Raw genomic sequence first — 14,842 nt, forward strand, 5'->3', positions numbered from 1 at the left:
GAGATTATTAAAAATAAAAAATAGAGATGCGTGGAGGTAGAGGAAAGACTGATGCTGCGTTGCGAAAGCCAATCGGCGTTGAGATGCTCCGCTCGTCATCACTGACGTCGTGCCGTTGGTGAATCTTACTGGCTCCTCTCATAGCGCTGGAAGCGGAATTCATTCAGACGTAGTTGGTGAAATTCACCCTCTCCGACGTGTATGACGCGAATAAATCACAAATAGTAGGCGAGTAAAGCACCGTCAGATCTGTTTTTGAATAAAGAGTTGGAAATGTATTTTTATAAAAATATTTTATTCAATTAATCCAAAAAAAATAATCACTATTATTAAAATAATCGTTAGTTGCAGCCCTAGTCTAATACATAAAAAAAATCTAAATGGCACGCATATTTCCACAATGCCAGATTTGGAGATCTCACCTGAACTTTCAATAGAAACTACAGCCTCCATTTTTTTCTGCTTCCCTTTATCAAAGCTGATCTTTGCAGAGAGACTCTTCACATATTGTGCTATCATTTGGGATAGTTATAAACCTGTTGCTGTATCAATCCAAAGGGATAATCAGCCTAACATTGCAGTTTTCTTTTTAGCCTTAACGTGTATATATATTAAGGCTGTCAGCGTTAATCTATGCGATTAATTTGGCCGCGTTAACGCACTAAAATATTTTAACGCAACTTTGTTTACTTCCGGTGTTCCTTGAAGTTTTTACACTGAGTGTCAAGCCGCGGCAGTACGGTTTAACATTGTTTCCGTTTTTAAAACAATTATTTCTCCGCGAAATACAGAGCATAAATCAGTTTAAACTCGTGGATGAATCAGTCGGGTTTCCTCCTGCTCCTCCTTCCTCCCGTCTCCCCCTCTGATACACAGAGGAACCGAGGGGCGACGTGTCGGGTGACGCGGCGCGGAAAGAACTCGTCACACGAAACCTTCACCATGATTTGTCAATCCGTTTGTCAACATTTTGCGAAAAAAACAACCAATGAACACTCAGTAAATCACAAGGACCTCCCACCTCACAGGTAAGGCTCTATAGCAGCCTGTCAGTCAGAGAACCAGAGAACACGGCGCGAGGACAATGAGCCTCATTGAATAGAGCTGAGATTGTTCTGGAATGTTTGATGTATAACACGTGGGTATGTGTCACATGCAAACGCCTTTAAAAGGTGAATTTACTTTTTTTTGTTAAATGGAGAAAATGCCCCCAGTCTCCAGAGGGTGAATGTCAGTCAGTTACCAAGGCCACTGGTTCTGCTGCTGTTCAATGTTAAAGATGACAGGACCAATGGGGTCTCAAATATATATATATATTTTTTACTAACTTGATGTTTCACTGAAACAATTTATCATCCACAATATTAAATACCTCGCTGGCACTTTATAGGTAGGAGCCTCTTTGAAAACACAGCTCTGTGTGAAGTTTGGTCTTTAAAAAGAAGGAAAAAAAACTTTTAATCGCGATTAATGAATTTCAAAATGTGCGATTAATTAGTTAATTTTTTTAAATCGATTGACAGCCCTAATATTTACACATCTGGACAAATCTCACAAGTGTCGTATTAAAAGTGGGCCCTTGTTCGCCATACAGTGGTTCATTTCTGGAATTCATTTGTGAGAATGTAAGTGCCTGTACTCCACTTTATGTGGCTTTTTAATTGGCTGGTCATTGAGACTGGATGATTGCTTCATGGCCATAACACCATACCAATCACGCTTCATTTCAATTTGCTTTTCCCACTCACATGCTCCTTTTTATATGGTGTGTACATTTGTATTTGTACACTCTACTGGTTACTATATTCATTAATATGCACAGTCTTCTCTCCCCATCCACACATTTTCTGAGCTTTCAGCTGTTAAGAAATGAAATGTTCACTCCACTTGGCTGCTCTACTTGTGCGTTTCACGAGGAGGCGACGGACCGCCCCGTTAACGGCTGCGTGTCGGTCGGTCGCTGCTCGTACGTACGCTCTGCACCAGTGTGGTTTCACTGGAAATCAGTAGGAAGCCATCAGCTTCACTAGCTTAGTCAGAGCCAAGACACTAAAGCGCTATGTAACCACAACACCATCGCTTCAAGCTTTGGTGAGGAGACACTTGGAGAGATAGTGAATGTGTGTTTGGAGATTCTTTCTCAAATAGCGTATATGCACATGCTTCAACCACAAAGAATACAAGCTGATGTAGAAGCACAACAGTCTGCATTTACAGGGAACTGTGTTTATGTGTGTGTCCTGTGATTATCATGTCATCAACCGCTCTCGAGATGAAAACCACTAGACCACGTCTTTGTTGTGGGGCTTACTCTATTGTGCTTTAATCGTAGGTTAAATCTCTTCCCTGGGCATCTGTGTTGGTGAGAGGCCGCCGTCACTCCCTCCTGCCCCATGCTCCTTTGTTATTGTAAATGCGTGAACACGCCCTTTTCTTTCTCTGGCTTCTTGGATGGCTGCTTGCCCCGTCAGTCACGTAGGGACCGGTATTGTAAACCACTTAATCAGCAAGAATGACAGAGGGCGAGTGCATTGAGGAAGGGGAGGGAGGGAGGGCGGGCGGGCGGGCGGGCGGCTCAGCTGAATAGTCTGGCCCGGCAGCAGAGCTTTGAGATGATAGTTGGCAACTGTCCTGACTGCCGATGTGTGGAGTGTGACAGTGAGCGGGGGTGGCTGAATGGGAAGAGCGAAGCAAAGGGTTTGTGCGCGTGTGCGTCTGTCGGCGTGCTCAGCTGTGTTGAAAGGCAGCCAATGTCTAGTCGACTCAGCTGGGTCGTTTTTATCTGGTCTTTTGGAGAGGTGTCAACAGCCTGAGGGGATACAGCCTGGCCTGGCATGGCCCAGTCTGGTCTGGTCCCCCAGCAGCAGCTTTGTAGATGAGAGAGGCAGCAAGTTGATTGTCTAGTTTGGGACTAACACAGATTTAATGGCACCTCACATCTTGATGTATGTTGTCATGGCCCTTGTTGAGGCTGTGCGATGAGAGTAGATCAACCCTCACTGTTTGTGTACAGATTTTAAAGCCCTCTGAGACAAATTTGTGATTTTGGGCTATACAAAATAAACTGAACTGAATTGAATAGTTTGAAAAGCAAATCTATTTGAAACAATTAAAAAAATGTTTACTTATGTTTTCTGCTGCTAAAACTAATTACTGATCAATAATGAGCCATTTTGGAAGTGACGGATCCTTTTTTTAAGGTGTTGTTGGGTTGTAGCAGCTGGTCGCTCCACTCTATTGTGTTGCCACTGTCCCAAAAAGGAAGGTAGAGGAAAGACCTTAATGCTGTGTTGCGAAAGCCAATCGGCGTTGAGACGCTCCGCCATTGGTAAATCTAACTGGCGCTGGAAGAGGAAGTCATTCATACGGAGTCGGTGTGAAACTCACCGATCTGCGTGAGCCTACGGGTGATGATATGAACACGAGGGCGTTGGATGTTCCGAAGTATAAAGCAGAGTTAGTGGTTTTTCTTCCGTGGTGAATGGCGGAAATGATAACCGTTTCACAGAGTAAATTAACTGAGATAAGCCCCGCCCCCTCACCGACGCGAATGATGTCGGCGAGGGGGCGGCTTATCTCTGTTAAAGTTTTTGAATAAAGGGTTGGAAATGTTTTTTAAAAATCTGTTTATTTATACGATTAATCGATTATTAAAATAATCGTGAGTTGCAGCCCTTCTCTCACGGTACATATCTCCATGTAGGAAGTTAAAGTAAGAGCCCTAATTAGCTGAGAAACCCATTAGCCGTCAAAGTGGTTAAATGAAGAAAAAAACACTTTGCCAAGAAATAACTTTATGTTGGCAATGTTTTCAACTGTTTCTGGTGTTTCCACTGGGGCGAACTCTATAAGGACGAGCTTGAGGAGGGAGTGGGTGAAGGAGGAGGAGAGGTTGTAAATGTTTTTGTCGTGGAGGGCTGGAGAAGTCCATCCTGCCAAAAGCTCGTGTCATGCTGAGCTGTCATGGTGCCAGAGCATCGGCTGGTTTCCACCAGACCAAGTCCTTCTGGCTCGGCTCCGAGGAGGCCTGCTTTAGCAGAGGGGGTCTTGTAGGGACAAATTGGCATTTAAAACAAAGGCAGAACCTTTGATGGCTAGTTTGTGCTGTTTTGCCTAATGTGGGTGAATAATAACTAGAGATGCACCGATCAGGTTTTTGGTGCCGATCACCGATCACTGAAATCAGTATCTGCCGATCCGATAATACCGATCACGGTGTCGATTGAAGCATTCTATTTATTGTGTAGCATTATTGCCTAGGACTATGAGGAAATACATATATAAAGCAACTCAAACATTAAAGAAATTACCGATTTCTTTAAACATTTAGGACTTTTACTTTGAAAAATGTCCTAATTGATACATTAAAATAGTTTGATTGCTATTGTAGGGGATTTCAGATATGTATGGAACACATCTGCATCATTCATTTCCTGGAACTCTTGGGGAAATCCATTCACAGGACTTTTTTTAACACACAAAAGTCTGACTTATTTTTTATAAACTCTTCATTGGTACAGTAAACATGTTTTAATGTTAGCATAATTTAAGCTAAATCTCAGAAACGATCTATAAAGATACAAAATCAGTTCATTGTTTACTTTTATATGCTAGTGTTTGATTTGTCGACATCTTATTTTGAAAAACGGATGTTGTTTCACGTGGTTCTTTCCGCTAACTTTGCAAAACCGGATGTTGTCACTTAAATCCTTCCGCTAACTTTATCAAAACCCTCGCGCGCTCCTGATGGAATGTGTTTACCGTGAGCATCAGTCTATAGGGGCAGACATGTGAGAGTCGGCTGAGTCGACCCAGTGATTCAACTCGGGGGACGGAGACGCCGCTCGGTGGTGAGGATCCCCTCGTGGACCTCTCACTCTGCGGCCCTCGCCGGGCGCATTGTCTCCGTTGCGGTGCGCGGCGATTGAAACGTCTGATAGTTCTCGCAGATGTTACGTCATCTGATCGGCCGTTTTGAGAACGCCGATCAAAACCGATAATGGGAATATCGGCCGATATGGATCGGCGCCCATCAGATCGGTGCATCCCTAATAATAACCCCCAAATAAACCATAATCGGTCTTAACATCAAGACTTCTACCAAATAAAGTAATAGCTGTCTCATAATGGTGGCCCATTTTTTTTTTGTACGTTAGCTGTATTGCTATGTAAATGAATACAATCCAAAAAAACTGGTAGGACCTTAAGAAAAACAATCATTAATACTTTTAATTACTTCATTCATAAGCCATCTGATCACAACGCATGTTTTGCGATGCATATAGCAATACTCTTCAGGGTTTTTCCTGCATAGAGAAAATTTGGGCGCGCGCCTATGCCGTTTTCCCGAACGCCTATGACAAATCCCGAACGCCTAAGGCCAAAAAAGTCTGCGATGAAAAAAACCCCACTAAAAAACCCCTGTGTTCATCACGTGCATGTCAGCGAATATGTTCTCAATAGTATGTTTCAAGTCGGCTACAGCCAAACCCTCGTTCTGTTTTGATCAATAGTAATCGAGTTGATAAGCGTGTCTTCTTGTCTGATCAATACGCAACTGTGAGGTGCGCGAATGGACAGAGCGGCCAGCTGCTGATCACTCACTCAACAGCCCGACGTGCACCAATACACCTGGACTATTGTCAATAGGGATGCACCGATCTGATCGGCGCCGATCCATATCGGCCGATATTCCCATTATCGGTTTCGATCGGCGTTCTCAAAACGGCCGATCGAAACGGAGACGATGCGCCCGGCGAGGGCCGCAGAGTGAGAGGTCCACGAGGGGATCCTCACGCACCGAGCGGCGTCCCCGTCCCCCGAGTTGAATCTCTGGGTCGACTCAGCCGACTCTCACATGTCTGAGCCCCTACAGACTGATGCTCACGGTAAACACATTCGATCGGGAGCGCGCGAGGGTTTTGATAAAGTTAGCGGAAGGATTTACGTGAAAACATCCGGTTTTGCGAAGTTAGCGGCAAGAACCACGTGGAACAACATCCGTTTTTCAAAATAAGATTTCGACAAATCATACACTAACATATAAAAGTAAACAATGAACTGATTTTGTATCTTTATAGATCGTTTCTGAGATTTAGCTTAAATTATGCTAACATTAAAACATGTTTACTGTACCAAGGAAGAGTTTATAAAAATAAGTCTGACTTTTGCATGTTAAACAAAGTCCTGTAAATAGATTTCCCCAAGAGTTCCAGGAAATGAATGATGCAGATGTGTTCCATACATATCTGAAATCCCCATCACTGGCAATCAATCTTAATGTATCAATCAGGACATTTTTCAAAGTAAAAGTCCTAAATGTTTAAAGAAATCTGTAATTTCTTTAATGTTTGAGGTGCTTTATATATGTATTTCCTCATAGTCCTAGGCAATAATGCTACACAATAAATAGAATGCTTCAATCGACACCGTGATCGGTGTTATCGGATCGGCAGATACTGATTTCAGTGATCGGTAATCGGCACCCAAAAACCTGATCGGTGCATCTCTAATTGTCAATCTATTAGCCTATCTATTTTAATCTAAAGTGGAAGCAAAATGATTTCCTCAAGCATTGCCTCCATTATTTATGTGAAAAAAAGAAAAATACATAGATGTCTGCTAATTATGGTGATATGGTAATATAGAGCGCGCAAACATTTTTTTTGGGAGCACTGAAGACTCATTTTGACCCAGGAAAAACCCTGCTCTTATCTTAAAAGAACATCGCTCTATATCTGGATATGGATAGTCAAACACGTAAATCACATATTGATGACAACTCAGCAGACAAATAACATCAAAACTACTGCACATAATCAAGATAATACTGAATGGAAATGTACTTTCCATAAAAAATATAAAATATAATAAAATATATATATATTTTTACTAAAATGCACTTGCCGCAATTGTATTTAAAAATAAAATGCATACTGTATTTTCTTATGCGTCACTGACCACTCTTGGCTTGCATCTAGATACCATAAACATTGTCTGAAATAAAGTGCATTAAGTAAAGTTCTCTATCTCTATGGCTGGGTCCTTCCCACTTATGTCCCATTCCTCCATGTTTTCAGAAACTCTGCGATGTCGCTGCCGGTAGCCTCTCTCGCTGCGGCGTCGCGTAATCGTAGCATTTGACTCGGCGGTCTAATCGTCTTAAGTCGCAGCGCCTCTCTCCTTGCACTGAGGAAGCAATGTTTAGACACGTTTCGTCAGTTGTAGATCCTGGAACTGCTATAACCATCACGTGTCAGCAGGAATGACTGGACCACATGGCGCCGCTTTACAGTACGAGGCCGCTTGCTGATGAGACGCCATGGTATTGTTTTGGCCGGATCATGTGACAGAGGAAGATCGCTGGCCATAGCTTAGAAGGAAATGAGCAGCGACATCTGGCGTTACCGGACCGGAGGAGAAGGTTGTTGGACACACGGGAACATTTTAAATAATCTTAAAATAGGATTTTTATTTTTCATGTAGCGGTAGTAGTCGCTGAGATATCGATACACTATCGTTTAAGACTTGTTCGCGATGTTGCTATTTTTCTAAAGGCCTAGTGATGACCTATTTGATAATCATATTCCAAAGCAACCAGTTTGACTAAATAAAGTCATTGCTTCACTATTTCGCTACTATTGGCGTTGGTTGGTTTGAATTGATTTATAATGATTGCTAGTTGACTAATTTTCTTTTAGATGCAAGCTTGTTGAAGTCCAACTCAAACAAATAGCTTGTTTTGCTATACAGCATGTATACCTGCTCTGCAAAAAATCTGAAACCAAGACGGAGATATACATTTTTTCCCATTCCGGTATTTGCGTTTACTGTTTACTGTCTGCTGTTCACGGTCTCTTGGTTCACAGTCTATGGTTCACAGTCTATGGTTTGCGGTCTATGGTTTATCAGTGTCAGCTGTCAAACACAAACGGGCCTCTCCAGCCAGCTGAGACTCGAGGAATATTTCCGATAATTCCCGAACACCGTATTTATATACACATATACTACATTTGAAAAGTGGCATTTATTTTGACACGGTTAGATATGATTAATCGTGTCAGTGGGCAATGTTGGGAAAGTGACAACCGCACAAGCCCCCAAAAGAAAGAACCCATTACAACTTTTGACATTTGTCATTTTCCTCGTCAACCGTGCAGCAGGCGGCGTTGCTCCCACTGGCTGGCGGCGCCGGCGCCGTGGCGGCCGTGTCTTCAGCGGGACCCACGGCCGACCCAGAGAAGCGCAAGCTGATCCAGCAGCAGCTGGTCCTGCTGCTTCACGCACACAAGTGCCAGCGGCGGGAGCAGGCCAACGGGGAGGTGAGAGCCTGCGCCCTGCCTCACTGCCGCACCATGAAGAACGTCCTCAACCACATGACCCACTGCCAGGCTGGCAAGTCCTGCCAGGGTGAGTTGGAGCAGAAATAAACCCACCATCATGATAGCCCTGCTATGTTTTCGTCTCAGCCAGTAGTGTTTACCATCTTATGCAACACTTTTACATTTCGTATTGTTTACGTCTGCGGAATCCTTGGAGCGTGGAAGTGATTGTATTGGTAATTGTACTTAATATTTCTGCGTGCCAGGCAGCGAGCGAGGCAAATTTGAGCTGTCTGGTGATTTTCTTATCAGATTGAACTGCTAGCACACAATCCTAACCACAGATAGCATGTAACGCCTCAGTTTGTTCAGTCACGCACCAGAATCCGCTCTAGTTAGTTTTCCACTGGGCCAAAATCAGTGGCCTTCCAAGAGTGGGAACCAGTGAAGTGAGCTGAACGTTGAGTTTTGGGCCGACACGTTTATTTTCTCTCATTAGCTCTCACAACCTAGACATTTCTCTTTAATCAAATAGTCTTTTAAAAAAAATGTTTGTATTACTACTTTAGTTTTTCTCTTTGCTAAGTTTTAGTATTTGCGTAGTATAATGTGGTTATACTACAGGGGTTGTACCCTATGTTACTCGCAAAGCTTCGTTTTTCTCTCATGCCTCCACAATAAATGGAGAATCAAAGTAAAACTTCATGAAACATCCATTAATCTCTCAATTTGTGCAGTTTTAAATTGAAAGATTTTAGCAAAAATGCATACATTTGGGAAGTATTGCGCATACGACTGGATAAGCGTGAGTTGGATTGGCCTATAATACACTTTCTTCACTAACGGCAGATATTCGCATAGCGCATGTCCAAGCATAGGTAGTGGAGAAAGTGTTTTTTACGAGACTTGGACTGTAGGCTTTAGGCATTTAAGAAAAACAAAGTCCTCTTCAAGAATTCAAGGAAGGCACAGTGAGTTATTTTTGTACAAATGATCATTTTATGGGTGAAATATTCCTTTTCTTGCCGTGCAAGTAATCAAAACGTTACCAAAACCAAAGAATCGTATCTAAATTGTTGTAACAAGTCGCTGCTTGTCAGTGAGTGTTTCTCTCCTTTTTGTGGGCTCTTCACAAACTGAGGGCGTTTTGTTTAAATCTTTTATTACAGTTTAAAACTGTTATTTGCCATGAGTGCAGTCTAAGGTACAGAAAGTAACTCAAATGTTGGAAAAACTCATGCTGGGGTTGCATGCGTCTTCAAACTGTTGAAAACTGCTATTGTCTCATGAACATGTCTGAGATGAATGTGACATTCCTGATTATTGATTAAGAGTTGAGCACTTGGTGGCAAACTGTCAGCATTAAAATGCTAAACCCTGGGACTCTCCATCTTTCCGTCTATTTTCCTCTGCAGTGGCTCACTGTGCGTCGTCCAGACAGATCATCTCCCACTGGAAAAATTGCACGCGACACGACTGTCCCGTCTGCCTGCCGCTGAAGAACGCCAGCGACAAGCGCACCCAGCAACGTGAGTACAAGCAGCGGCCCGGCGCCCGCCGCCTCTCGACCGTTGTCGAGTCCTTCAACGCGCCACAGACGCCAAGCGCAAGGCTGACTTATTTTCATTGACTGTGCTCAATGAGCAGGGCATCCCGACACGGCACGCTCTGTTTGCCTGACAAAGGCCCCCGTCTTTATCTCCACATCCTGCTGGTATATTGAGCTCTAGTGGTCCGGAGAGGCAGCCGTAGAAAGACTGTCACCTGCTTGTGAAATCGGACAGCGATGCACCGATTGTGGCGTTTTTGCCCGATAGACTATGATAGACATCAAGGCTCGAGAACAGTTTTTTTTTTTTACAGATTACATTTGAACTCATCATGATGGTGTTGTAATTTAATTTCAATAAAAAAATGTTATTAAACAGTGCTTGAACACATCAAAATGCAAAGTGTCGTCGTCCTCGGTTAACTTTAAAAGCTTTCTAGCCCGACGCTTTCGGCAGACGAGTCGGTTGTAATTGCCGTGGCGTGTTCTGAATTAATTACAATATAACTGTATACAGCTTGCTTTCGTGTGTGCGGCTGCCACGTTATCGTATTGTGTGCCAATGTAAAACTATCTTGTAGCTCGTGTGCAAATGTGACATTGGCTGATAACCGGTTGTAGCCAATCGGCTTAAAACTTGGCTGTTTCCTTTTCTGCGTTTTGTGTAGAATATTTTTGTATTTTACTATTCAGGCAATTTATTGCGCCGCCACATTTCCTCAAAGCACTCGGTGAGTACGAGTACGGTGCTCCTGGGCTTGTAATCCGATACACAAGAGGGATAGGAGTGTGATGGAGGGAAAAAGCGGAGAGCGTGTGCTCGAGGTGTCTTGCGTAGCCATTGGCTGTCGGGCTGTTTACTGCAACTCCCCTCCAGAGCAGAGCCCAATTTGACACACTTTGCCTCGTACTAAAACAGTTTTCCTGTCTTTTACACTCCATGTAACTGTTGTCACTGATTCACAGTCTGTTCTTTTGTGCCCAGCCATCTCTTAGATTCTCTGGATCACTTGCACTTGGTTGCTTTTACGTTTCCTCCCTTTATATTTGTTACCTCTGTTTTTAAAGTTCTTTACGTCGCCACTCTGCTCGGCATCTTTCATCACTTAAAGCATTCCAGGCTTGGTCTGTCCCTGTTTGGCTTGCATGTTAAAGAACATGATGCAGAGGCTCGCGTCTCTCCTGCCAACACAAACCGAATGCAGTATTTCTTGATCCTGCCTCCTCCAATTTTTGTCTTTTCACGAACTGAGAGATTTTATAGCCCGACCAAAGCCTGAACCCAGAGAAATATGCTAATGCTCCGTCCCCTGGAGGGATTTACGCAGTTATTCAGTTCGCTGCTTTTTAAAATCGTTTAGCCTTACATTATATTCTCACTGTATCATTTTGCCATGTGACTTCATCGTGCCAGAGGTCAAAGGGAGTATGCGTCGTGTTTGGTACGAGGACTTTGTGAAGTCTTGTTGGTGTGTTTTCACCAAAGCAGATTCTTATATTTATTGGGGTTGGCACACAGCCTCAACATTTGCATTTAGTTTGTGTTTCTTTAGCTGGTGCTGCAGTGGAGCGAGCACGAAGTTCAACATTTCAAATTGCTGACCGTATATTCAATATGATTTGTGTTTTGGCCTGATCGCTCCACCTCTCTCTCCACAGCCATGCTGAGCTCCCCAAACACGGGCCTCCAGAACCCCATGTCCTCAGTTGGTGTGGGACAGCCCAGTGCGCCCACCATCAATACCTCAACCCCCATAGACCCCAGCTCCATGCAGAGAGCCTACGAGGCACTTGGGCTGCCCTACAGCAGCCAGATTGCGCTGCAGGCCCGCGGGGCGTCGGGACAGACGGCGGGCGCACAGGCCCCGCTGCCACAGATAAGATCCATCAATGCACTTGGTAAAAAACAAACTCATATTTGTGTCCTTTCTAAACAATATACATGTATGTATTGACCTTAATGCATAGCACTTGAGCTGCAACAATTCATTGATTAGTTGTTAACTGTCAGATTATTTGTAACTGTTTTTGAATCAATCGGGGTGAGTAATTTTTTTTCAGAACAAAAGTAAAAGTTGATCTTCCTAAATGTATTTATTTTGCACTCTTCTCTCAGTGGTGACAGTGAACGGAATATCTTTAAGTTGTCGACATTTTAAAGATTAAATGACCAATCTATAAATTACGGAAATAATTGACAGACGAATTAAAAATGAAAGAAGTCGTTAGTTGCAGTCCTTCACTGCATGGCCAACTTCAAGACCCCTGAATATATAACAAATGTATGTCAACAAATCTTGTCCTGATGCAACTGTTTTTGTTGCATCGTAACATAGTATGCTTTAGTAGTATAAATGACATTGTGCTCAGTATTTAATTATTTCTTGTTCTGTGTGACAGGTAACCAGATGACTCTTGGAGGAGCGACATTGGCCGTGACCACTTCAGAACAGACGAACCTGCTCACCGACTCCCTCCCCAACACTAACGAGTCCGTCCCAGCCAATAACTACATTGCATTTATTCTTCCTAAATGTTTTTTTTATGGCAAGAAACTTAAAGTAGCTACTTTAAATGCACACAAGTTCTGGTGCCAATATGAGTGCAGTTGCCAGAAAAGAAAGCACAGAAATATAAGCTGTAACTTGTAACTCTCGTCTTGTTTCGCCTCCAGTCAGCTGCTGGCAGACGGGTCAGCTGTGGGCTCGATAGGCAACCTGCCCACAGCAGCACCCATCTCTGCCACAGGGACCAGGAAATCGTGGCATGAGCACGTCACTCAGGACCTGCGCAATCACCTCGTACACAAACTGTAAGTGCGTAGGTAGCCCCGCTGGAGACTTGTTAGTCACCGGCTGTACTGTTCTTTCTCATTTTAAATGTACGTTGTTTTTTTTTAAGTACAGCATTAGAAATGAGATATTCATTGATGCAAATCCTGTTCTCCTGTGGCAGAGTACAAGCCATATTCCCAACTCCTGACCCGGCAGCTTTGAAGGACAGACGAATGGAGAACTTGGTGGCCTACGCCAGAAAAGTGGAGGGGGACATGTACGAGTCCGCTAACAGCCGGGTAGGTTTTACTAGAAAATAACATCCTCACCTTATCTGTCCATCTAATTTTTTTTTATTTAGCAGATACACAAAATACACAGTATGCTTGTTTTTGTCAATTTTACCATCTCTTTCCACTTTCCCCACGTCGCCCCCTCAGGATGAGTACTATCACTTCCTGGCTGAGAAAATCTATAAAATCCAAAAGGAACTGGAGGAGAAGAGGCGCTCTAGGCTACAGAAGCAAATCATCAACCAGGCACCTTTGACTACCCAGGGGACCCAGCAGCCCGGCCTTCCCCAGCCCGGCCTTCCCCAGCCCGGCCTTCCCCAGCCCGGCCTTCCCCAGCCCGGCCTTCCCCAGCCCAGTGCCTTTGGCCCTAGGCCACAGAGTGAGTCCAATGTTTACAAGACTTCACGAATTTCAGGTAAAGTTCAAATAATCGTAAGCGTTTTTCAAACGTGACACTTTTTTTTAGAAATCTTGGATAACTATTTGTGTCCTCGATATCCCTGATACTTTATGCAGTTTGTTTCCATTTTTATGAAAGACATTTTCACGCTGCAAAGCTGGTCCAGTTGACATATTGCCCAGCTACTGATACCGATAACCTGATGAGGTTTTGCTATAGTCTAGCCTTTAAACTGAGTTAGATATCCCATTAAATGTGTGGTTTATGCCACTGTGTGAAATGTGATAGGGTTTCTTGATTTGTCAGATACTTTATTCACTGACAAAGGAATATTCCCATCTGGGTACTTTATATTTTTTATTATGCATAGGTTTCTTAATTGAATTTCCAGACAATTGACTTTTATCCAGCCATTTATCATTTATTTTTTATTTTTGTAAAAAGTTGAGAATATGCGAAACTGTTGCTTTGATTACTTGCCTTTACTTGCAGCCGGTTTTGTGTTTTTCAAGCCGTTTTTTTGGTTCAATGTTTTTTCTTTTCTTTCTAGATGGACCTGTTCCTCTGCCCAACATAACAAATCAGATCATGAACCGCATGCCGGTGTCGCAAGGTATTTTTTCATAGAAGATAAAAAGAAAACAAACATGAGGAAGATTAAGAACAGTAAAGATATTTATGATAAGGGATAAACACTTGGCCACATTATCAGAAAATCTAAATAACGAAACGTGAAGCAGAAACCCTTCACTGAAGATGCCATGAAAGAAGAGACGTGTTTATGTTTTTATTCATAAGTGTTCACTATCTTTTACTGTATAGTGCTTCCACACTACTTGTTGAGTGCCGTTTGTCCATTGCTTAACATTTTGGTCCCCTCTTCCGTACAGGGATCAACCAGTTCAACCACATGGCTCTGCCCAACGCCCAAATACCCCAGACACCGATGGGAGCCCGAGCTGCCTCACCCATGAACCACCCGCAGCAAATGAACATGAGCTCCGTCCCAGCGGTAAACAAGGCCGAGGGGCTTGCAAATCACAGCACACACACACACACACACACACACACACACACACACACACACACACACACACACAGGCCTCTAAGTAACATAAGCCAACACACAGTTGCTGGGAAATCCCTCTGTCTGCGCAAGCTACCTCAACTGATTTTAAAATGTAGTCAACTGGTCAGGAGGTGGTGACCGTTGAGATGGACGGCCCAATAAAGTGTGAAGGGGTCTGAAGCTACGGTGATGAGCTACATATTTCTGTAATTGTTCATAAATCATGTACTTATCATTCAAAGCAAATAATAGTTACTAACGTAATATTTGAATTTATTAAATGTGTAAATATTTCTAATGGTGTATGAAATAAAACGAGATCAGTCCGGATTGTAACGGATTTTCTGGAAAACCCTAAATTAGAAATGAGGCACTCTAAATAATGCACTAACCTGTTTTTCTTTCATAACAAAAACAAAATACTCTAGTAATTACT

General features: G+C 43.1%; 1 protein-coding gene across 5 annotated transcripts in view; it reads left to right on the plus strand.

Moving 5' to 3' along the window:
* Nucleotides 1–14,842, plus strand: part of crebbpa (CREB binding protein a) — a 45,558-nt gene that overhangs the window by 17,117 nt on the left and 13,599 nt on the right. For 3 of the 5 annotated variants that reach the window (XM_056408257.1, XM_056408258.1, XM_056408260.1), the window contains exons 3-11: nucleotides 8,160–8,409; nucleotides 9,737–9,850; nucleotides 11,530–11,769; nucleotides 12,271–12,361; nucleotides 12,545–12,682; nucleotides 12,826–12,943; nucleotides 13,085–13,352; nucleotides 13,888–13,950; nucleotides 14,228–14,349. In XM_056408257.1, coding sequence (XP_056264232.1) covers nucleotides 8,160–8,409; nucleotides 9,737–9,850; nucleotides 11,530–11,769; nucleotides 12,271–12,361; nucleotides 12,545–12,682; nucleotides 12,826–12,943; nucleotides 13,085–13,352; nucleotides 13,888–13,950; nucleotides 14,228–14,349 — 1,404 coding nt within the window. The remainder of the gene's footprint in view (nucleotides 1–8,159; nucleotides 8,410–9,736; nucleotides 9,851–11,529; nucleotides 11,770–12,270; nucleotides 12,362–12,544; nucleotides 12,683–12,825; nucleotides 12,944–13,084; nucleotides 13,353–13,887; nucleotides 13,951–14,227; nucleotides 14,350–14,842) is intronic. The other 2 variants (XM_056408259.1, XM_056408261.1) reach the window with 1 other exon arrangement.

This window comes from Pseudoliparis swirei, chromosome 24 (assembly GCF_029220125.1).
Source record: "Pseudoliparis swirei isolate HS2019 ecotype Mariana Trench chromosome 24, NWPU_hadal_v1, whole genome shotgun sequence".
Classification (NCBI taxonomy): Eukaryota; Metazoa; Chordata; class Actinopteri; order Perciformes; family Liparidae; genus Pseudoliparis; species Pseudoliparis swirei.